The following is a 23,796-nucleotide window of genomic DNA, read 5'->3' as shown; positions in this document are numbered from 1 at the left end:
GAAACTATGTTTCCACCTGGCTAGGCTTTAGTGCCCGAAAGATAATGAGCAATTAATAAATCACTCCTCTGTGTGGTTTGTAAAGAGGTTACTGAACAGGTGTGGAAAATGACCAGTGACTAGGACTATTCAACTCAAGCATTTACATAGCATTAGTCTGTAACAAAAACATTTTGTACCCACAACACAAAATTCTACAACTGGCTCGTTTCGACTCTTCTCGTCTTTCCTTATGTTGGCTGTTGTATCTGAACCGGGCTTAAAAGAGCTGTATAGTATGATTGGTGGAAGATATTTCGAATCTGATTCCAGATTTGAATAGCAGAGAAGCAGCCTAAGTTTTTATCTAACTTGTTGGTAAAGCTCTCAACTTAGCTGATTTGTGTTACATTATTGTGATTAGAATGTTAGAAGTCATGGGAGTTTTTAACAATGGTAGCTTTGGAATTTTGAAGAAATCCCATAAAAGTAGATTTGTTTTTTTAGAAGGTCAAAAAGTTTAAAAAGTATAAATATTATCAAAAGCAAGTTTATCCAGACCGATCTACACGTTTTAAAAGTGTGAATGGTGTTTCTAAGATGTAATGTAGTGGTCGACAGACTAAAAAGTCAGAAGTAAATTGTTCAATAATAAAAAAAGGGACTTCTGAAGCAAATCCCATTAACAGTCTGGATTAATGATTATCACCATCCCTTATATATCTCAAGTTTGTGTATTTCCGAGAGCTTTCTAGTGACATTGTACTCATAGTCTCCAGGGTGTGGTCCAGTCTTGAGCTTTTTATTGGTTAGTGTTTCCCAGTAGTGGTGCCAGTTCCCATTTCTGTCTTTCCCAAATCCATACACATTCACCTGCATTGGAATTAAGTGTTTAGAGAATTAGTTTAATAACAGTGTTTACAGAAGTTTTATGTATGGCAATGTGATATATTGTGTATGCAGCCTATAGGCCTACATGATTTGGGTGTTAGCGTTATATATGCATTGCGTGGTGTAGCATACAGTCTGTCTTGTAGTGAGCTGAGAAAGTACCATTCCTAGCAGAGCATGTTTTGGTATTGCTAAACACTGCACAATTTAAACACTTTGCTCTCCAAATACTCTTTCCCCGACACTCGTGTAAATATTGTACTGTAAATTATTGAGTCTTCCTGTATTTATACTTATGAAAATGTTTATTCTGTTCCATTGAGCTTAATTTTTACTTGTTTCTTATTGTTGTTGCATTATTGAGAGGGAACCTGCTAGTAAGCATTTCATTGGACTGTGTACACCATGTGTATCCTGCGCATATGACACAACTTGAACTTGATGTGTGTTGATATGTATAACGTCTTACCTCGTCACAAATGTGTAGGGCTAATATCAAAGCCATGAATCCGGTGGAGGGGTATTTGCCGGAATAGTCAAGCCAGACTTCATGAACATATTTCATGAACACAGGATTCAGAACCAAAACCTGCATGGAATATATTATACATAAACAGCATGATTTAATTAGAAAATGCAATGCAAATAGTCTGGGTAGCCATTTGACTAGATGTTCAGGAGTCTTATGTCTTGGGGGGTAGAAGCTGTTTAGAAGCCTATTGGACCTAGACTTGGCGCTTCGGTACCGCTTGCCGTGTGGTAGCAAAAAGAATAGTCTATGACTGGGGTGGCTGAAGTCTTTGACAATTTTTAGGGCCTTCCTCTGACACCGCCTGGTATAGAGATCCTGGATGGCAGGAAGCTTGGCCCCAGTGATGTACTGGGACAATCGCACTACCCTCTGTAGTGCCTTGCGGTCGGAGGCCGAGCAGTTGCCATACCAGGCAGTGATGCAACCAGTCAGGATACTCTCAATGGTGCAGGTGTAGAACCTGCACCATTGACGAAGAGGTGCAACATACACTAACTCAAAATAATCTCCCACAAAACCTAGTGGGAAAAACAACTTAAATATGATCCCCAATTAGAGACAACGATGACCAGCTGCCTCTAAATGGAGATCATCCCAACAAAAAAAACATAGAAATACAGAGACTAGACCCACACAACACAGAACATTTTACCTGTTTAGGATAGGGGGCAGTATTTTCACGGCCGGATAAAAAACGTACCCGATTTAATCTGGTTATTACTCCTGCCCAGAAACTGGAATTTTCTAAGGCTCCCATAGGCTCTCAGAAGGTGCCAGAACGGGGAACGATGACTCTGCAGTCCCTGGGCGAAAAACAGTAGGGCTTTTGGAAAGTGGTCGTTCTGAGAACAATGACACGGGTGCGCGCGTGCATGTGAAGACTCCATTTTCTATTTTCAGTGTTTGAACGAAAACAAGGTCTCCCGGTCGGAATATTATCGCTATTTTACGAGAAAAATCGCATAAAAATTGATTTTAAACAGCGTCTGACATGCTTCGAAGTACGGTAATGGATTTTATTTTTTTTTGTCACGATATGCGCTGGTGCGTCACCCTTCGGATAGTGTCTTGAACGCAAGAACAAAACTGAGCTATTTGGATATAACTATGGATTATTTGGAACCAAAACAACATTGGGTGTTGAAGTAGAAGTCCTGGGAGTGCATTCTGACAAAGAACAGCAAAGGTAATCCAATTTTTCTTATAGTAAATCTGAGTTTGGTGAGTGCCAAACTTGGTGGGTGTCAAAATAGCTAGCCATGATGGCCGGGCTATCTACTCAGAATATTGCAAAATGTGCTTCCACCGAAAAGCTATTTTAAAATCGGACACCGCGATTGCATAAAGGACTTCTGTATCTATAATTCTTAAAATAATTGTTATGTTTTTTGTGAACGTTTATCGTGAGTAATTTAGTAAATTCACCGGAAGTTTTCGGTGGGTATGCTAGTTCTGAACGTCACATGCTAATGTAAAAAGCTGTTTTTTGATATAAATATGAACTTGATTGAACAAAACATGCATGTATTGTATAACATAATGTCCTAGGAGTGTCATCTGATGAAGATCATCCAAGGTTAGTGCTGCATTTAGCTGTGGTTTTGTTTTTTGTGACATTATATGCAAGCTTGAAAAATGGGTATGTGATTATTTCTGGCTGGGTACTCTCCTGACATAATCTAATGTTTTGCTTTCGTTGTAAAGCCTTTTTGAAATCGGACAATGTGGTTAGATAAAGGAGAGTCTTGTCTTTAAAATGGTGTAAAATAGTCATATGTTTGAAAAATTGAAGTTTTTGGATTTTTGAGGTGTTTGTCATTTGCGCCACGCTCTATCATTGGATATTGGCGAGGCGTTCCGCTAGCGGAACATCTAGATGTAAGAGGTTTTAAACTAGGCAAAACCCCCTGTCACGCCCTGACCTACTCTACCATAGAAAATAAAAGCTTTCTATGGTCAGGACGTGACAGTGTGCTTGGACCATGTTAGTTTGTTGGTGATGTAGACACCAAGGAACTTGAAGGTCTCAACCTGCTCCACTGCAGCCGCGTTGATCAGAATGGGGGCGTGCTCGGTCCTCTTTTTCCTGTAGTCCACAATCATCTCCTTTGTCTTGATTAGGTTGAGCGAGATGTTGTTGTCCTGGCACCACACGGCCAAGTCTCTGACCTCCTCCCTATAGGCTGTCTCGTTGTTGTCGGTGATCAGGCCTACCAAATCAAATCAAATCAAAATCAAATCAAATTTATTTATATAGCCCTTCGTACATCAGCTGAAATCTCAAAGTGCTGTACAGAAACCCAGCCTAAAACCCCAAACAGCAAGCAATGCATGTGAAAGAAGCACGGTGGCTGGGAAAAACTCCCTAGGAAAAACTCCTGAGAAAGGCCAAAAACCTAGGAAGAAACCTAGAGAGGAACCAGGCTATGAGGGGTGGCCAGTCCTCTTCTGGCTGTGCCGGGTGGATATTATAACAGAACATGGTCAAGATGTTAAAATGTTCGTAAATGACCAGCATGGTCAAATAATAATAATCATAGTAATTGTCGAGGGTGCAACAAGCACGTCCGGTGAACAGGTCAGGGTTCCGTAGCCGCAGGCAGAACAGTTGAAACTGGAGCAGCAGCAGAAACCCAAGACCCACTCCTGAGAAAGGCCAAAAACCTAGGAAGAAACCTAGAGAGGAACCAGGCTATGAGGGGTGGCCAGTCCTCTTCTGGCTGTGCCGGGTGGATATTATAACAGAACATGGTCAAGATGTTAAAATGTTCGTAAATGACCAGCATGGTCAAATAATAATAATCATAGTAATTGTCGAGGGTGCAACAAGCACGTCCGGTGAACAGGTCAGGGTTCCGTAGCCGCAGGCAGAACAGTTGAAACTGGAGCAGCAGCAGAAACCCAAGACCCACTCCAATTTACATACTGCCCCAACAGATCCACAGATGATGCAGTCTCTATTGCACTCCACACTGCCCTTTCCCATCTGGACAAATGGAACACCTATGTGAGAATGCTATTCATTGACTACAGCATGGCCAGGTGGACTGGGGACAGCAAGGAGTCATCATGCCAGGTAGTCCTAGGGCTCAGGTCCTCCGAGAGAAAGAGAGAAAGAAAGAGAGAATTAGAGAGAGCATATTTACATTCACACAGGACACTGGATAAGACAAGAGAATACTCCAGATGTAACAGACTGACCACTGTTGTGTCATCAGCAAATTTAATGATGGTGTTGGAGTCGTGCCTGGCCGTGCAGTCATGAGTGAACAGGGAGTACAGGAGGGGGCTGAGCATGCACCCCTGAAGGGCCCCTGTGTTGAGGATCAGCGTGGCGGATGTGTTGTTGTTGGCGGCCCGTCAGGAAGTCCAGGATCCAGTTGCAGAGGGAGGTGTTAAGTTCCAGGGTCCTTAGCTTATTGATGCGCTTTGAGGGCACTGTGGTGTTGAACGCTGAGCTGTAGTCAATGAATAGCATTCTCACATAGGTGTTCCATTTGTCCAGATGGGAAAGGGCAGTGTGGAGTGCAATAGAGACTGCATCATCTGTGGATCTGTTGGGGCAGTATGTAAATTGGAGTGGGTCTTGGGTTTCTGGGATAATGGTGTTGATGAGAGCCATGACCAGCCTTTCAAAGCACTTCATGGCTACAGACTTGAGTGCAACGGGTCGGTAGTCATTTAGGCAGATAACCTTAGTGTTCTTGGGCACAGGCACTATGGTGGTCTGCTTAAAACATTTTGGTATGACAGACTCGGACAGGGAGAGGTTGAAAATGTCAGTGAAGACACTTGCTAGTTGGTCAGCACATGCCCGCAGTGCATGTCCTGGTAATCCGTCTGGCCCTGCGGCCTTGTGAATGTTGACCTGTCTAAAGGTCTTACTCACATCGGCTGCAGACAGCGTGATCACACTGTCTTCCGGAACAGCTGGTGCTCTCATGCATGTTTCAGTGTTATTTGCCTTGAAGTGTGCATAGAAGTAGTTTTGCTCGTCCGGTAGGCTCTTGTCACTGGGCAGCTCTTGGCTGTGCTTCCCTTTGTATTCTGTAATGGTTTGCAGGCCCTGCCACATCCAACGAGCGTCAGAGCCGGTGTAGTACGACTCGATCTTAGTCCTGTATTGATGCTTTGCCTGTTTGATGGTTTGTCGGAGGGCATTTCTTATAAGCTTCCAGGTTAGAGTCCCATTCATTGAAAGCTGCAGCTCTAGCCTTAAGCTCAGTGCGGATGCTGCCTGTAATCCATGGCTTCTGGTTGGGGTATGTACGTATGGTTGATGTGGGGACAACGTCATCGATGCACTTATTGATGAAGCCAATGACAGATGTGGTGTACTCCTCAATGCCATTGGAGGAATCCTCTAACATGTTCCAGTCTGTGCTAGCCGAACAGTCCTGTAGCTTAGCATCTGCTTCAACTGACCACTTTTTTATTTATCTAGTCACTGGTGCTTCCTGCTTTAATTTTTGCTTGTAAGCAGGAATCAGGAGGATGGAATTATGGTCAGATTTGCCAAATGGAGGGTGAGGGAGAGCTTTGTATGCATCTCTGTGTGTGGAGTATAGGTTGTCCAGAGGTCTTTTCCCACTGAATGCACATTTAACATGCTGATAGAAATTTGGTAAAACTGATTTAAGTTTCCCTGCATTAAAGTCCCCGGCTACTAGGAGCGCCAAAGTTTTCTTGTTTGATTATGATGGAATACAGCTCATTCAATGCTATCTTAGTGCCAGCCTCTGACTGTGATGGTATGTAAACAGCTACAAAGAATATAGATGAAAACTCACGCGGTAGGTAGTGTGGCCTGCAGCTTTTCATGAGAAACTCTACCTCAGGCGAGCAATAGCTTGAGGCTTCCTTAGATATCGTGCACCGGCTGTTGTTTCCAAAAATACATAGACCACCGCCCCTTGTCTTACCAGATGCCGCTGTTCTATCCTGCCGGTACATCGCAACAGGAAATGTGAATTATCATGTGGATAATAATGAATTGACTTTTTTGGAGGGGTTGATACGTTTTACATGTTTTTTAGCCTCTAATACAGCGGTTCACAAAGTTTTTATAGTCCCATACCCCTTCAAACATTCAACCTCCAGCTGCATACCCCCTCTAGCACCAGGGTCAGCGCACTCTCAAATATTGTTTTTTTGCCATCATTGTAAGCCTGCCACACACACACTATACGACACATTTATTAAACATAAGAATGAGTGTGAGTTTGTCACAACGTGGGAAGTGACAAAGAGCTCTTATAGGACCAGGGGTCAAATAATAATATAGTAATAATCAATCATTTTGCTCTTTATTTAACCACCTTACATATAAAACCGTATTTGATCATTGTAAATTGTGAATAACTCACCACAGGTTAATGAGAAGGGTGTGTTTGAACGGATGCATATTACTCTGCAATGTTCTTGAATTGGAGAGAGTCTCAGTCTTAAATCATTTTCCACACAGTCTGTGCCAGTATTTAGTTCTGTCACATAGGCACGTGGTTGCAAAGGGCAACAGTGTCTTAACAGAGCGATTTGCCAAGGCAGGAGGCTCATCGAAATCTGGCAGTGGCTTCTGATTAAATTCAATTTTCACAGAACCGCTTGTTGCAATTTCGATGAGGCTCTCTTCTTCAGATATCGGTAAGTGGACTGGAGGCAGGGCATGAAAGGGATAACGAATCCAGTTGTTTGAGTCACCCGTTTCGGGAAAGTATCTGCGTTATTGCGCACCCAGCTCACTCAGGTGCTTCGCTATATCACATTTGACATTGTTCGTAAACATGAGTTCATTTGCACACAAAAAAATCATACAATGATGGAAAGACCTGTGTGTTGTCCTTGTTAATGGAGACAGAGAAGAGCTCCAACTTCTTAATCATAGCCTCAAATTTGTCCTGCACATTGAATATAGTTGCGGAAGGTCTGTGTAATCCTAGATTCAGATCATTCAGGCGAGAAAAAACATCACCCAGATAGGCCAGTCATGTGAGAAACTCGTCATCATGCAAGCGGTCAGATAAGTGAAAATGATGGTCAGTAAGAAAGCTTAAGCTCGTCTCTCAATTTAAAACACACGTGTCAATACTTTGCCCCTTGATAACCTGTGCACTTCTGTATGTTGTAAAAGCGTTACATGGTCGCTGCCCATATCATTGCATAGTGCAGAAAATACACGATTTCAGGGGCCTTGCTTTAACAAAGTTAACTATTTTCACTGTAGTGTCTAAAACATCTTTCAAGCTGTCAGGCATTTCCTTGGCAGCAAGAGCCTCTCAGTGGATGCTACAGTCTACCCAGGTGGCGTGGGGAACAACTGCTTGCACACACATTACCACTCCACTATGTCTCCCTGTCATAGCTTTTGCGCCATCAGTACAGATACCAACATGAGCAGTAGCTACGTTTGGCTACATACGGACCGTTAGTGGAATTTCTGCGAGAGAGTAATGGTTTATGTGATTGGATGTTAGTTATTTGACTAGGCTACCTGTATTTGACATTGTGTTGTATTTCGCTGAACACTAGATGGTTTAATTTTATTTTTGGCAGTGAAACGAGGCTACTCAGGCGGAATAAAAACTTACCCAAATGTATAAATGGACTATTTGAAAATGTGAAGAATATTTTATTTTTTAAAGAAAATAAATGTGAATCACATTTTTATTTGTGTATACACGCGACGGCATTGCACGTACCCCTACAGGAGGCCTTTTGTCTCTTGCTAGGCCGTCATTGTAAATAATAATTTGTTCTTAATTGACTTGCCTGAAAAATAAAGGTTAAATCAAAATAAATAAAATCAAAGTTAAATGAAATCAAATGAAGATCCTACATCGGTACTGATGGGCCTCTTTAGCATTTTCATAAAACGAACATGGAGGAAGGGTCCCTCCCAAAACAAAAGGAGTGTCAATGACATCATCCCAGGTGCTTGAATTGTGTTGAGTTTGTACAATTAAACTGGACTACGTTCAAAAATCCTCACTCCATTTTAGTAATGGGCATACCACCAACACCATAGAGCCCCACAGTGGAGGTGTCATAATACCCATAAAACCTAGTGGTCAAGCAAGGAAATGGTTCCAATCGTTTTTCCACCATTCATTTTTCCCATTGGGAATTTTAGAAACACTTAAAATAAGGGCTGTGTTTTGTGTAGGCTTACCCTGGCGTGACATTTTGAAAACCATGTAAATCTCTCTCAGACAAGGTGACTTTTATCAATATATTCGGCTCTATTTACTCTCAGATTCAAAAATGCTAATTAGCATCAAAGTAGACATCACGCAAGACTACACATTCCTGCAAGCTCCTGCACAAGTGAGTAAAGTGAGTTTGGAAAATCTGAAACTATGCATCTTAAAAACAGTTTCAAGATGTCCATACTGAAAATGAATAGGCCCCGAGCGCTGGCATGAAAAGCAAACCACCCTAGACATAAAACCCTTAGGCATCGCCCCAATAGGGTTAACCCACTTGGTGGGAATTGTAGCATGGATCATATAGTATTGCTACACTGCCCCCTCCGAACAGGAAGGAATGTCCCTGTGCTTCGATGACTCAGCCACTTCATTCAGACCATGTGTTCCCAATGGCCTCACTATTCCCCTTCTGACACCAATGTAGCAAACAGTGAGGCAGGGAAGCAAACCCAGGTTGCTTCCATGAAAGGCAAACACCTTACGCATTGCGCCAATAACCCACTTGGTTGGAATTGTAAAATGGCCCATATAGCGAGGATCGCTACAATTTATCTAAGTCTCATCAAGTAGGCCTAGCCTAATTATCAGACATCTCCATGTAAACTGGATCGTAAGAGACAATGTTCTTCTGGTAAAGCAGGTCAACTTTTTAATTGAACTATTATATTAAAGAGATTGAACGGGATCTTAAGTACTTACAAATTGGTAACATATTGTACATATTGTAAAAAAATTAACATACAGTGTATCATAGGAAGTTGTGTACAATTTTCAGAGAGCCGTTTTAGCTCTTGAGTGCTACTTTCAAAACTACTGGATGAAATTATACAAAACCTTTATAACGCATATTTCATCTCAGTTTTCACAATAATGGTAGTATTGTGTGCATGTAAACATACTCTGCACAATTCCATGGTGACACTCTTTCACTGCTTTGCGTGCGCCAACACGGATGATAAACACAAGTGAAAATATCAGAAAGGGCTGAGAGTTTCCGTTTACGAGACTTCGTAAATGTGTTATCGAGCATCTGACCAAATTACGCACGATTTTAGGGTTAACCGAGATTAGCCCATACCTAACTAACAAACATCCTCAATTACCTACTATCCAAGATATAAAAATATCATGCATTTATCATTGACTGTAGATGTATTACAACCATAATAAATTATCATGATCAACAATGGGACTCACCAAATCTTTGTTGGCCTTTATCTTCGGTCTAAGACGTAAATATGAGCTGTTGAGTAAAATAAGACCTACATTTCATCCAGAGTTGCTATGTAATCTTTGAAAAATGCATGGTGTAACAGACTGATGGACTAATCAAAGGAGAATGGTTACTCACAAAGTGATGTGAGATCCAGTGGTAATGGCACCGGGTAGCCACTGAAGGTCCAGAGTCTTGAAAGGGAAAAACACCAGACTAGTGGTGTTGTCCAGGTCTATGGCACTCTCTGGGTATATGATGTGATGTGTGGTCCGGCTGCCAACATCCCGCTCATAGCCAGAGGTACGAGCCTTGTTCATTCTGGATAACACAGTAAATAGCTGGGATCCATATCATGACTGCCATATTCCAAAACACTTTAATTCAAAACACATAGTCATTCATACCGCCAAGATAAAAAATGAACACACCAAACCAAACCAGGCATACATATAGGACATTAAATCATTAAGTTGGATAAAGGCACATCTTTGCCATACTGTCTTCTGTGACACCATGGGCAGGGCTATATATATATATATATATATATGTTCAAATCATTGATTTCTTCTTATTCTACTTGGTAAACAAACTGAAAGGGTGCATATAATACCACCTGGAGTGTTGTCTGGATACAGGTATAAAGCCAAGGTTAGTGATTAACTGCCACATGCAGCTATGCCACATTTTTGCTACTTTCTTCCTGGAGTGTGCACTCGTTCACTACTTCCCACAAATCTAAAAGCATTGAACAACCATGTGCAAGTGAACAAGTGCACACTTTGAGGTAGGAGGGACAAATGGGACATAGCCCTTAATTCCTTGGAATTCTTTGATCCTTCCTTAACCTATAGGAAGTCCCACCCAGACTACTTCAAAATGGTGAAAATCCTCAATTGCACTGCCCATGCTGAAACAGACTGTGTTGCGCTGCCCATGCTGAAACAGGCTGTGTTGCGCTGCCCACGCTGAAACAGGCTGTGTTGCACTGCCCATGCTGAAACAGGCTGTGTTGCGCTGCCCATGCTGAAACAGACTGTGTTGACCTGCCCATGCTGAAACAGGCTGTGTTGCGCTGCCCATGCTAAAACAGACTGTGTTACGCTGCCCATGCTGAAACAGACTGTGTTGCGCTGCCCATGCTGAAACAGACTGTGTTGCTCTGCCCATGCTGAAACAGGCTGTGTTGCGCTGCCCATGCTGAAACAGACTGTGTTTCGCTGCCCATGCTAAAACAGACTGTGTTGCGCTGCCCATGCTGAAACAGGCTGTGTTGCGCTGCCCATGCTGAAACAGACTGTGTTGCGCTGCCCATGCTAAAACAGACTGTGTTGCGCTACCCATGCTGAAAAAGACTGTGTTGCGCTGCCCATGCTGAAACACTGTGTTGCGCTGCCCATGCTGAAACAGGCTGTGTTGCGCTGCCCATGCTGAAACAGGCTGTGTTGCGCTGCCCATGCTGAAACAGGCTGTGTTGCGCTGCCCATGCTGAAACAGGCTATGTTGCGCTGCCCATGCTGAAACAGGCTGTGTTGCACTGCCCATGCTAAAACAGGCTGTGTTGCGCTGCCCATGCTGAAACAGGCTATGTTGCGCTGCCCATGCTGAAATAGACTGTGTTGCTCTGCCCATGCTGAAACAGGCTGTGTTGCGCTGCCCATGCTGAAACAGACTGTGTTTCGCTGCCCATGCTAAAACAGACTGTGTTGCGCTGCCCATGCTGAAACAGGCTGTGTTGCGCTGCCCATGCTAAAACAGACTGTGTTGCGCTGCCCATGCTGAAACAGACTGTGTTGCGCTGCCCATGCTGAAACAGACTGTGTTGCGCTGCCCATGCTGAAACAGACTGTGTTGCGCTGCCCATGCTAAAACAGGCTTTGTGACAAGTGTGCCCTCGATCATCCACACCCTCTCAGTTGGCTTACCTTATGATGACATCACTGGAGTCGATGAGGGCTCCGTAGTGGGAGCCCTTGAGGTTCCCAGAGTTCCCCACCACAGCACAGGTCCTACAGCGCTCAGGGCCCGCGTCCATGTAAAGGTCAGCATCAGGGATGACCTGGAACAACTTCTCCACCACCTCGCTAAAGATGGCTTTGTTACGGTCTTTCTGCAATTTCTGGTTATTTAATTGCACCAGCCAATACATAAAACAACAATGAATACACAATAAATACACAACAATGGACAGGCTGACACTAAAAGCAGCCTTCTGCAAATGACACACCATAACATCTGAGGAAACCCCACACACTAAAGGTAAGACTCCAGAGCCACCTGCTCTTTACACTGAGGTTATTGACGACTACTATAGCAAACCGTTAATCAGTTGTCAGTGACCATGCTTATATTGCAGCCTAAACATCAAATAAAAGAGTTCCTTCTGAATAAAACTCCCTCATATACAAAAATGTAACTACAGTAAACTATTGGAGATTCTTAAAGGGGATAGTGTGAGATTTTGGCAAACTTCCCCAGAGTCAGATGAACAAGTCGTTTTATGTCTCTGTGTGCAGTTTGATGGAAGTTTATGGTTGTTTCTCGATTGCCAGAGGTGGGACCAAGTCAATATTATTCAAGTCACGAGTAAGTCTCAACTAACAAGGTCCAAATCTCAAGTTGAGTCCCAAGTAGAACGGGTCGAGTCTCGAGTCATGTCCAAGATGTGCATTCTAAGGACAAGTTGAGTCAAAGGTCTCAAGACAAGTAATAAAAATCTACCAAATGACCAGTAGAGCCTATGCTAGTCATTGTTGCTTATTGCCCCATTGCTAATAAACTTGCAAAGTAAACATTTCATATTCTTGATCACAAAAATGTTTTGGAACTGCATTTTTATTGATGTCAATCCTCTCTCCATACAATTTGACATTTACGCTGCACCCGATCGTATAGCTGAACATCAAATCAGAAATCTGTTCGCTAACCCAGTGGTTTTCAAACATTTGACCCACAATCGTTAAAAAGTGTGTGACCCCCGCGCATGCACACGTGCACAATCGCTACGCACTGGGCACAAATGTAAATTCAACGTCTATTCCACATTGGTTCAACAACGTTGATTCAACCAGTGTCATTACAGCCATAAACGGTGATGCATTTTCAAAGCGCAAGATACAAAAATAAATGCAATTTACACCTACATTTTGAACTGAACGTAATTTCTGTTAACAGTCAATATCAACTTGAGATATAATGTCACATTGAGCCCATGGAGCAGTTGTTTTGGAGGATTTACTGAGTTGCTCAAGGGCAGAACAGCAGATTTTTCTACTTTGCTAAAATATTGAATTTGGCCTTTACAATAGAAGCACATTGAATAACGCATTCATAAATGGCAAAAAAGACAGTCAAAAAATAAATCAGACGGAATAAAATGTTGACGTGCCTGTCCTATATCTAGCAGATATAAGAAAGCTCAGGAAATGTTTTAGTTTTTTTGGACACATCACTACCTTCGTACTAAGATGTCTAAGGTGGTGCCGGAGAAGAAGGCTGATGTTTTACATGTCCCGAACCGATTGTGTTTTTGTTCTTTTCTTTGCCTTGTTTGTAACTTAGTTTTTTACTTATTTTGTACATAATGTTGCTGCTACCGTCTCTTATGACCGAAAAGAGCTTCTGGACAACAGAACTGTGATTACTCACCACGAACTGGCAGAATCCTTTTTTCCTTTAACGAGTCCGACGAGCCCGACGTGAATGACATACTGCTTTCTCGGGAACAGACCCAGATCCCCGTCATTTGTGTGAAGAGAAGGCGGAGAAAAATGGGCCAGAGGAAGGGATGTCTTCTGAGAATTTGTAGGCAATCGAATAAACCCCCACTGCCTTCCATTCTGCTAGCAAACGTGCAATCTTTGGAAAATAAAATCGATGACCTACGCTGAAGATTAAACTACCAACGGGACATTCAAAACTGTAATATCTTATGCTTCACGGAGTCGTGGCAGAGCGACGACATACAGCTGGCTGGTTATACGCTGTATCGGCAGGACAGAACAGAGGCTTCTGCTAAGACAAGGGGCGGCGGACTATGTATTTTTGTAAATAACAGCTGGTGCACGATATCTAAGGAAGTCTCAAGGTTTTGCTCGCCTGAGGTAGAGTATTTCATGATAAGCTGTAGACCACACTATCTACCTAGAGAGTTTTCATCTGTATTTTTCGTAGCTGTCTACATACCACCACAGACTGAAGCTGGCACTAAGACCACACTGTATTCCGCCATAAGCAAACAGGAAAATGCTCACCCAGAGGCGGTGCTCCTAGCGGCAAGGGACTTTAATGCAGGGAAACTTAAATTTGTCTAACCAAATTTCTATCAGCATGTTAAAATTAAAGCAGGAAGCAACAGTGACTCAATCAATAAAAAAGTGGTCAGATGAAGCAGATGCTAAGCTACAGGACTGTTTTGCTAGCACAGACTGGAATATGTTCCGGGATTCCTCCGATGGCATTGAGGAGTACACCACATCAGTCATTAGCTTCATCAATAAGTGCATCGTTGACGTTGTCCCCACATTGACCGTACGTACATACCCCAACCAGAAGCCATGGATTACAGGCAACATCCGCACTGAGTTAAAGGCTAGAGCTTCTACTTTCAAGGAGCGGGACTCTAACCCGGAAGCTTATAAGAAATACCGCTATGCCCTCCGATGAACCATCAAACAGGCAAAGTGTCAATGCTGGACTAAGATCAAATCATACTACACCGGCTCTGACACTCGTCGGATATGGCAAGGCTTGCAAACCATTACAGACTACAATGGGAAGCACAGCCGAGAGCTACCCAGTAACACAAGCCTATCAGATGAGCTAAACTACTTCTATGCTCGCTTCGAGGCAAATAACACTGAAAAATGAATGCGAGCACCAGCTGTTCCAGAAGACTGTGTGATCACACTCTCCTTAGCCGATGTAAGACCTTTAAACAGGTCAACTTTCACAAGGCCGCAGGACCAGACGGATTACCAGGACTTGTACTGCGAGCATACGCTGACCAACTAGCAAGTGTCTTCACTAACATTTTCAACCTCTCCCTGTCCGGGTCTGTAATACCAACATGTTTTAAGCAGATAACCATAGTCCCTGTGCCCAAGAACACTAAGGTAACTTTTCTAAATGACTACTGACCCATAGCACCATAGCACGTCTGTAGCCATGAAGTGCTTTGAAAGGCTGGTCATGGCTCACATTAACACCATTATCCCAGAAACCCAAGACCCACTCCAATTTGCATACCGCCCTAACAGATCCACAGATGATGCAATCTCTATTGCACTCCACACTGCCATTTCTCACCTGGACAAATGGAACACCTATGTGAGAATGATATTAATTGACTACAGCTCAGCGTTCAACACCATAGTGCCCTCAAAGCTCATCAATAAGCTAAGGACCATGGGACTAAACACCTCCCTCTGCAACTGGATCCTGGACTTCCTGATGGGCCGCCCCCAGGTGCCATGCTGATCCTCAACACAGGGGCCCCTCAGGGGTGCATGCTCAGTCCCCTCCTTCACTCATGACTGCACAGCCAGGCACGACTCCAACACCATCATTAAGTTTGCCGATGACACAACAGTGGTAGGCCTGATCACCGACAACAACGAGACAGCCTGTAGGGAGGAGACTTGGCTGTGTGGTGCCAGGACAACAACCTCTCCCTCAACGTGATCAAGACAAAGGTTATGATTGTGGACTACAGGAAAAATAAGACCATGCACGCCCCCATTCTCATCGACGGGGCTGTAGTGGAGCAGGTTGAGAGCTTCAAGTTCCTTGTTGTCCACATCACCAACAAACTAACATGGTCCAAGCACACCAAGACAGTCGAAGAGTGCACGACAAAACCTATTCCCCATCAGGAGACTGAAAATATTTGGCATGGGTCCTCAGATCCTTAAAAGGTTCTACAGCTGCACCATAAAGAGCATCCTGACTGGTTGCATCACTGCCTGGTATGGCAACTGTTCGGCCTCCGACCGCAAGGCGCTACAGAGGGTAGTGCGTACGGCCCAGTACATCACTGGGGCCAAGCTTCCTGCCATCCAGGACCTCGATACCAGGCGGTGTCAGAGGAAGGCCCTAGTCATAGACTGTTTTCTCTGCTACAGCACGGCAAGCGGTACCGGAGCGCCAAGTCTAGGTCCAAGAGGCTTCTAAACAGCTTCTACCCCCAAGCCATAAGACTCCCGAACGTCTAATCAAATAGCTACCCAGACTATTTGCATTGCCCGCCTTTTTTACACCTCTGCTACTTTCTGTTGTTATCATCTATGCATAGTCACTTTAATAACTCTACCTACTGAACATGTACACTACCGTTCAAAGGTTTGGGGTCACTTAGAAATGTACTTGTTTTTGACAGAAAAGCACATTTGTTGTCCATTAAAATAACATCAAATTGATCAGAAATACAGTGTAGACATTGTTAATGTTTTAAATTACTACTGTAGCTGGAAACGGCAGATTTCTTCATGGAATATCTACATAGGCATACAGAGGCCCATTATCAGCAACCATCACTCCTGTGTTCCAATGGCACGTGGTGTTAGCTAATCCAAGTTTATCACTTTAAAAGGCTAATTGATCATTGGAAAAATGACAGGCTCAAAATGGCCACAAACAAAGTTCTTTCTTCTGAAATTCGTCAGTTTATTCTTGTTCTGAGAAATGAAGGCTATTGCATGCGAGAAATTGTCAAGAAACTGAAGATCTCATTCAACACTGTGTACTACTCCCTTCACAGAACATCGCAAACTGGCTCTAACCAGAATAGAAAGAGGAGTGGGAGGCCCCGGTGCACAACTGAGCAAGAGGACAAGTGCATTAGTTTGAGAAACAGACCCCTTACAAGTCCTCAACTGGCAGCTTCATTAAATAGTACCCGCAAAACACCAGTCTCAACGTCAACAGTGATGAGGCGACTCCGGGATGCTGGCCTTCTAGGCAGAGTTGCAAAGAAAAAGCCAAGACCGAATTTTCAGCGGTTAAAAAATATATGTTTATTAATTGTGAAATTATGAAAATTATTAATAACATTCCACCCATGCAGCCACTAGAGGGACGATTTGGTAATTGAACTGCAGGAAGGGGGGGTATGAGTCTATTGACGCACCCATGTATCAATCTAAGTAACATAATAAAAAATCCCCATCAGAATCCATCAGTTTAAACTAGAGATATGGGCTGTGTCTCAATCCACCGCTTCCGCCTATGTCGGCCTTCCGCATTTCCAGTGGAAAGTTTTTTAGTGTTTTAAGTAAAGTAAAATTGTTTAAGACTACCAATAAATACTCTGTGTGACCCTGATTTCACTGTAGTCAAAGGTTTTAAGGATGTAGGTAGGCTACTCTGTTTTTGCCAAGAAATCCGGAGAAAAATAAACATGCTCTTTCTGGTCACTATTCTGGATATGTGCACCCACTTTTGCATGCCAATGCTGATGACTGGTCATTGGTCAACAGTCAAGACACACAACTTTTTGGTTCTGAAGCAAAGATTAGATGTTTTTGAAACAAGAATTTGGTGCAATTTTGTAGGCCTATGTTATTGACCAGATCAAATAAGCAAAGGTATAAATACAAATGGTAAATGATTTGTAGCTTATTAAATATGTAGTTTATTAAAATATATATACTCCAGTTCTCTGCTGCTTTCATGAGGTCATCATTTAAAAAGCCTTACAACCTCTCATTCGTTCAGCTTCACACTCAGGGTGGCAGGTAGGTTAGTGGTTAAAGCGCTGGGCCAGTAACTGAGAGGTTGCTAGATCAAATCCCAGAGCTGACGGGGTAAAAAATATGTTGTTCTGCCCCTGAACAAGGCACTTAACCCACTGTTCCTAGGCTGTCATTGTAATTAAGAATTTGTTCTTAACTAAGATGCCTAAAAAAGGGTCAAATAAAACACTTGCAACCCCCCCAAAATCTTCTCACTGTTCTAGCTAACCTGACCTTTGTTGGTTGAGGGCTGATCAGAGGGTGTTTCACTAGCTAATCTGCTTTTTTACAAGTGCATGGAAAATAATCCACAGAGAATCTGTGCCACAAAATGAGTGACAAAATGTTACAAAACCTGTCCAGATAATTTCAAGTCATCAGTCTCAAGTCAAAATAGAGTCCCGCATCTTGAGGCTCCATGTCGAGTCTCAAGTTTTATTTTATTTTATATCGAGTCTAGTCTCAAGTCATCAAATTTGTGACTAGAGTCAGACTTGAGTTCAAGTCATGTGACTCAAGTTCACACTAAGTCAGCTAGCATTAGCGCAATGACTGGAAGTCTACTGGATCAGCTAGCATTAGTGCAATCACCTAGCTGATCCCATAGACTTCGTCAGTGCGCTAACGCTAGCTGACTTTAGTAAATTAAAAAAAGGGCTTGATTGTCAAAATGTCACACTATTCCATTAACTTTAGAAAACAATAAACAGGTTTTGATATTTCAATGTGTAGTGACACTGAGTGTTTGGGACTCTCCTTGACCAATGGGAACGTTAATAGGCTAATCAGTTGTTCTTTACAGATAATAATCAATTACTGTTATAAAGTTTAGAATAATCAATGCAAAGGTCACTCGAATGGGATGGTGGATAGTGTTGTATTTTTCTAATTTGTTTTATTTTATTTTAATGGTTAATTTAATTAGCATTCTATCTATTTTTTCTTGTTAGGTGTGGATATATACTATGTATAATGTATGACTAAATATGTGAATATGTGTTGGGTGTGTGCAGACATGGCTTTTATTGCTTTAAGATAAGATGTAACAAAAAACAGTTGATAAAAATGTTTTTATTACCTGCCACCACATTCTTGTATCGTTGGAGAGTGTCTTGTACTTTCTGGTCAGAAATGGTTTAAGAGATGTGTTGAAGCGCTTCTGAAACCAGAGGTCATCGTCTGGCTGTGTCATACATTTGAGACATGCGCAATATCTTGGAGAGAGGATCCTGTCCAGAGGCCGAAGGGCATTTTTAACAAAATCCACAAGCGAATTGGAGGATAGCTGTCCAGTATAAAACACAACGATAGTTGTGATGCAGAGTAGAACGATGACACGACTGACTTTTCTAATCCTGAAGATAATCATTTTGCCAATAGCAGGGAATCTGTTGGGTGTCACAGAATCCTCACCACCTGTAAAGAGATCAATAATAAACCGATAATAACATTTTATATAGAATACATGTAGCCTATAGGTCTTAATCAAACAGCCGAAGGATGATAGGCAAATTAACATCATAGTCAGTCTACATTATGTTTTGTTTTTCCAAATGTTTTACCTGAAAATGTATATAATGTACATAATAGCCTAATGAATGCTTTAGTTCACATGTTCACACATTAAGGGGTAAGCTAGCCTTTGTTCTGGTTTAGTCAACAAAAAAAGTGATTTCATGACCATCAAATACCCTCTGGTCTGTCATTGAAATATATATAAAATGAAATAGAGTGCCTTCAGAAAGTATTCACACCCTTTGACTTTTTCCATGTTTTGTTGTGTTAAAGCCTAAAATTAAAAATGTATTATATTTTTTGTCACTGGCCTACACAATATAGCCCATAATGTCAAAGTGGAATTATGTTTTTTGAAATGTTTACTAATGAATTAAAAATGCAAAGCTCAAATGTCTTGAGTCAATAAGTATTCAACCCCTTTGTTATGGCAAGCCGAAATGTGTTCAGGAGTACAAATTTGCTTAACAAGTTACATAAGTTGCATGGACTCAATCTGTGTGAAATAATAGTGTTTAACATGATTTTTGAAGCATTACCTCATCTCTGTACACCACATAAACAATTATCTGTAAGGTCCCTCAGTCGAGCAGTAAATTTCAAACACAGATCCAAGCTCAAAGACCAGGGAGGTCTTCCAATGCCTCCAAAAAATGTGGCAAAGCAATACAATTTGTGTCAAAGAGATGGTTGTCTTTCTGGAAAGTTCTCCCATCTCCACAGAGGAACTCTGGAGCTCTGTCAGAGTGACCATCGGGTTCTTGGTCACCTCCCTGACCAAGGCCCTTCTCACCAAGGCCCTTCTCACCAAGGCCCTTCTCACCAAGGCCCTTCTCACCAAGGCCCTTTGGGACGGCAGGTAGCCTAGTGGTTAGAGTGGTGGGCCAGTAACCAATAGGTTGCTAGATTGAATCCCCGAGCTGACAAGGTAAAAATCTGTCGTTCTGCCCCTGAACAAGGCAGTTAACCCACTGTTCCTAGGCTGTCATTGAGAATAAGAATTTGTTCTTAACTGACTTGCCTAGTTAAATAAAGATAAAATAAAAAAATTCTACCCCGATTGCTCAGTTTGGCTGAGCGGCCAGCTCTAGAAAGAGTCTAGGTGGTTCCAAACTTCTTCCATTTAAGAATGATGGAGGCCACTGTGTTCTTGGGGACCTTCAATGCTGCTGAAATGTTTTGTACCCTTCCCCAGATCTGTGTCTCGACACAATCCTGTCTCTGAGCTCTACAGACAATTCCTTCAACCTCATGGCTTGGTTTTTGCTCTGACATGCACTGTCAACTGTGGGACCTTACATACACAGGTGTGTGCCTTTCCAAATCATATCCAATCTATTGAATTTCCCACAAGTAGACTCCAATCAAGTTGTAGAAACATCTCTAGGAATGTCAATGGGGCAGCAGGTAGCCTAGTGGTTAGAGCGTTGGACTTAACCGAAAAGTTGCAAGATTGAATCTCCGAGCTGACAAGGTAAAAATCTGTCATTCTGCCCCTGAACAAGGCAGTTAACCCACTGTTCCTAGGCTGTCATTGAAAATAAGAATTTGTTCTTAACTGACTTGTCTAGTTAAATAAAGGTAAAATGGAAACAGGATGCACCTGAACTCAATTTCGAGTCTCATAACAAAGGGTCTGAATACTTATGTAAATAAGGTATTTCTGTTTTTTATTTGTAATAGATTTGCAAACATTTCTAAAAACCTGTTTTCGCTTTGTCATTATGGGGCATTGTGTGTAGATTGATGGGGGGGACTATTTAATCAATTTTAGAATAAGGCTGTAATGTAACAAAATGTGGAAAAAGTCAAGGGGTCTGAATACTTTCCAAAAGCACTGTATACGGAAAGGGGGATACCTAGTCAGTTGTACAACTGAATGCATTCAACTGAAATGTGTCTTCCGCATTTAACCCAACCCCTCTGAATCAACATTCAAATTATGCCTACAGAAGAGAAAGCAATGTGTTGTTTTTATTGTGCTTACTGAATGAATTTAAAAGTGAGCTACCCAGTCAGACCAGCCTTACTGAATGAAGTTAAAAGTGAGCCACCCATTCAGACCAGCCTTACTTATTGAACCTTCCTTATAAACTACATTAGCATTCCAAAAATTAACTATAAAAAGTGAGAAATAAGTTGTACAAAACTGGTGAAGGAAGTCCCATTAACTGGGAAAGTACATTTCCTAAAGATGTGTGTGGTTACTAGCTTGTCTTAAAGGTGTTAAGGTTGTAAAATAAGAAGCAGTGAAAAGTAAAGCGGTAGTGTTTGGTATTGCTTCCCTGTGGCTCAGTTGGTAGAGCATGGTATTTGCAAAGCCAGCATGGTGTGTGCAACGTCAGGGTTCTGGGTTCAATTCCCATGGGGGGTCAGTACAAAATATATATTTTTAAATAATGTGTGAAATGAAATGTATGCATTCACTACTGTAAATCGCTCTGGATACGAGCGTCTGCTAAATGACTAAAATGTAAAATGTAAAAAATTTATGTCAGAGGCATGAAAAATGAGCAATGGACTTGAATGCAGGTGTTAGGCGGGTAGCCAGTAAAGGAGCCCTTTCAAGTGATTGTTTGACAATCAGATTAAAACATCATGACTGGTTGTGTTCATGCCACAATAAAGAGGCAGCCGCATAGAGCTAAACTCACAAAGACGCACCTCCAACAACACATAATAACTAATTATTCTCCCTAAAAACAATGAAAACTTCTCTCAACCAGTGGCATGAGTGCTATTTAGGTGAGAGCTGATGCCACCCCATGAAAACCAGGGCATACTTTGCCAAAGGCAGGGGCACAAAATATTTAGCTTGTCCATGCCCAGCGCGCATATCCAGGGTGCTGTTGGAAAGACGCAGCGCTGCGGCGATCCACTAACGCTCCATCAAATTAATTTAACATAAATGATATAGCCTAATGCAGAAAGAGTAGTAGCCTTTGTGTTTTTTCTGTAGCCCATAGACTGGAGACCAAATGTATTACAATGTTATGAGACAGACACATTTTCAATCATTAACTTAATAATGAGGAGAGAGAGAGAGAGTGCGGGAGAAAGTCAACTAAAAAGGCAAGCGGGCAGACACCAGTTTTGGAGCGGCTGCGGCATAATCCAATGGAGGTTGACAGCAAATGGTTCTGAAATTAATTAATTTCAACAATAACTTCATTTTAATTCGACTTAACTAACAACAAGAGGGCTTTGTTGAAGCCTATTTCTTCCTATAAAAAAAATAAAAGGTAGGTCTACCTGTTTGACAGACGCAATTATGCTATCCATAGATTTTGTCGGTATAGCCAAATACTCCAATACTGTCACTCCTTAAATACCTCCATGCCTGGGAAGGGCTTGGTGTGTTCGGTTAAAAACAGGGCTCAAATTGAGTGGGGGTATGCCATACCCTTTGTTAAAGAAAATGGCAAAAATTATACCTATTGTTAACTTTATATTTTGAAATAAATAAATAAAAATATCCAGATAATATAACGCATTCTATAACAATGTTAAATCCGTGATGCCTTTTGCTAGAAACAACCTTTAAAATGCCCACAAAAGACGTGACTCTGATGCATATGGAGATATATTGATTCCTGCATATCATGGATGAAGCTTGAGCTGGAATGTGAAGCTAAAGCTAGCCAAACTAAAGCTAGCCAATTCAATAAAAACCTGAGAACTCTAACTAGATTCTTACTATTGAAGTTTGAAAAGACAACACACCATTACAGATGTCAGCAAGAAAGTAAACAAAACACAGAACATACATGAAAATCAAAAAAGTACAAGACAAAAAATTACAATCCTCCACGAGTAGTTATTTTAACTATATACACACTTACCTGCAGACAATGTAGATGTTGCACATCTCTAACTCTGCCTTGTCTGGCAAGTTGTAAATGTAGTCAGAAGGACAGCAACAGTTACCACTGGCAGAGCGAAAGTTCATTCAAGTTCAGGAGTAAATGGATGAGAAATGTGACAGCAGCCACCTATCTCCAGTCCACTTCCCTGAACGAGTCATAAGCAGCAACAAGTTGTGTATATTAAGTATTATTGGGTATTAAGTTAAGTGTATTTTCAGTTAAGTATGTTATGTTATGTTATGTACTATTAACTGACCAAATGTACACTGAGTATGCCAAACACTTGCAGAACAGCCTCAATTCGTTGGGGCATGGACTCCACAAGTTGTCGTAAGCTCAAACCGGTGAGCCTCGCACCTACTATCATACCCCGGTGCCCATTCAATTGTCTAAAGGCTTAAAAATCTGTCTGTAACCCGTCTCCTCCCTTTCATCTACACTGACTGAAGTGGACTTAACAAGTGACATCAATAAGGGGTCATAGTTTTCACCAGGATTCACCGGTTTAGTCTATGTTAAGTGCAGGTGTTCTTAATGTTTAGTATACTCAGTGACTCTAGAGATTACTTCTCATATTCTCACCCATGACCCAAAATACAGAAATGAGGAGGCGCTGATAGAATGCAATTTATTTCATTATACTTTGGAATAGTAAACCTTGCTGTCTCATTGTATTCCCTCTCACTATTCCTCCAGGGATTAAACAAGGCAGAATTGACAAGACTAAGCAGGAATACTGATGATATTTGGAGGCTCCTCAGAGTACTTTGTAGGGTAGCACCATGGTGTAGCCGGAGGACGGCTAGTTTCTATCCTCTTCTGGGTACATTGACTTCAATACAAAACCTAGGAGGCTCGTGGTTCT

General features: G+C 42.0%; 1 protein-coding gene across 2 annotated transcripts; it reads right to left on the bottom strand.

Moving 5' to 3' along the window:
* Positions 1–23,091, bottom strand: LOC115204573 (CMP-N-acetylneuraminate-beta-galactosamide-alpha-2,3-sialyltransferase 1-like). Of its 2 annotated transcripts, XM_029770233.1 has the most exons (7): positions 22,908–23,091; positions 18,629–18,966; positions 11,746–11,939; positions 9,959–10,141; positions 9,805–9,850; positions 1,340–1,459; positions 1–852 (listed from the first exon to the last, which is right to left on the bottom strand). In XM_029770233.1, exons 2-7 carry the CDS (start codon positions 18,917–18,919, stop codon positions 685–687), a joined length of 1,002 nt encoding a protein of 333 aa, XP_029626093.1. In that variant the 5' UTR covers positions 18,920–18,966; positions 22,908–23,091; the 3' UTR covers positions 1–684. The 2 variants fall into 2 exon arrangements, with proteins under 2 accessions (XP_029626093.1, XP_029626095.1); XM_029770235.1 differs by lacking the exon at positions 22,908–23,091 and having other exon boundaries at positions 18,629–18,996.
* Between the last annotated feature and the right edge of the window lie 705 nt (positions 23,092–23,796).

Source organism: Salmo trutta, chromosome 12, assembly GCF_901001165.1.
Source record: "Salmo trutta chromosome 12, fSalTru1.1, whole genome shotgun sequence".
Taxonomy (NCBI): domain Eukaryota; kingdom Metazoa; phylum Chordata; class Actinopteri; order Salmoniformes; family Salmonidae; genus Salmo; species Salmo trutta.
Note: the sequence above shows the minus strand (reverse complement) of the source record. Positions and strands in the feature narration are given on the sequence as shown.

Bases quoted from the DNA above. Each gene is read 5' to 3' on its own strand.
- LOC115204573 (XM_029770233.1), bottom strand. From the start codon at position 18,919: ATGATTATCTTCAGGATTAGAAAAGTCAGTCGTGTCATCGTTCTACTC. The intron at 10,142-11,745 runs GTAAGCCAACTG...TGTGTTATCCAG, and splicing joins TCCAGTGATGTCATCATAAG to AATGAACAAGGCTCGTACCT. The intron at 853-1,339 runs GTAAGACGTTAT...ATTCCAATGCAG, and splicing joins CCCTACACATTTGTGACGAG to GTGAATGTGTATGGATTTGG.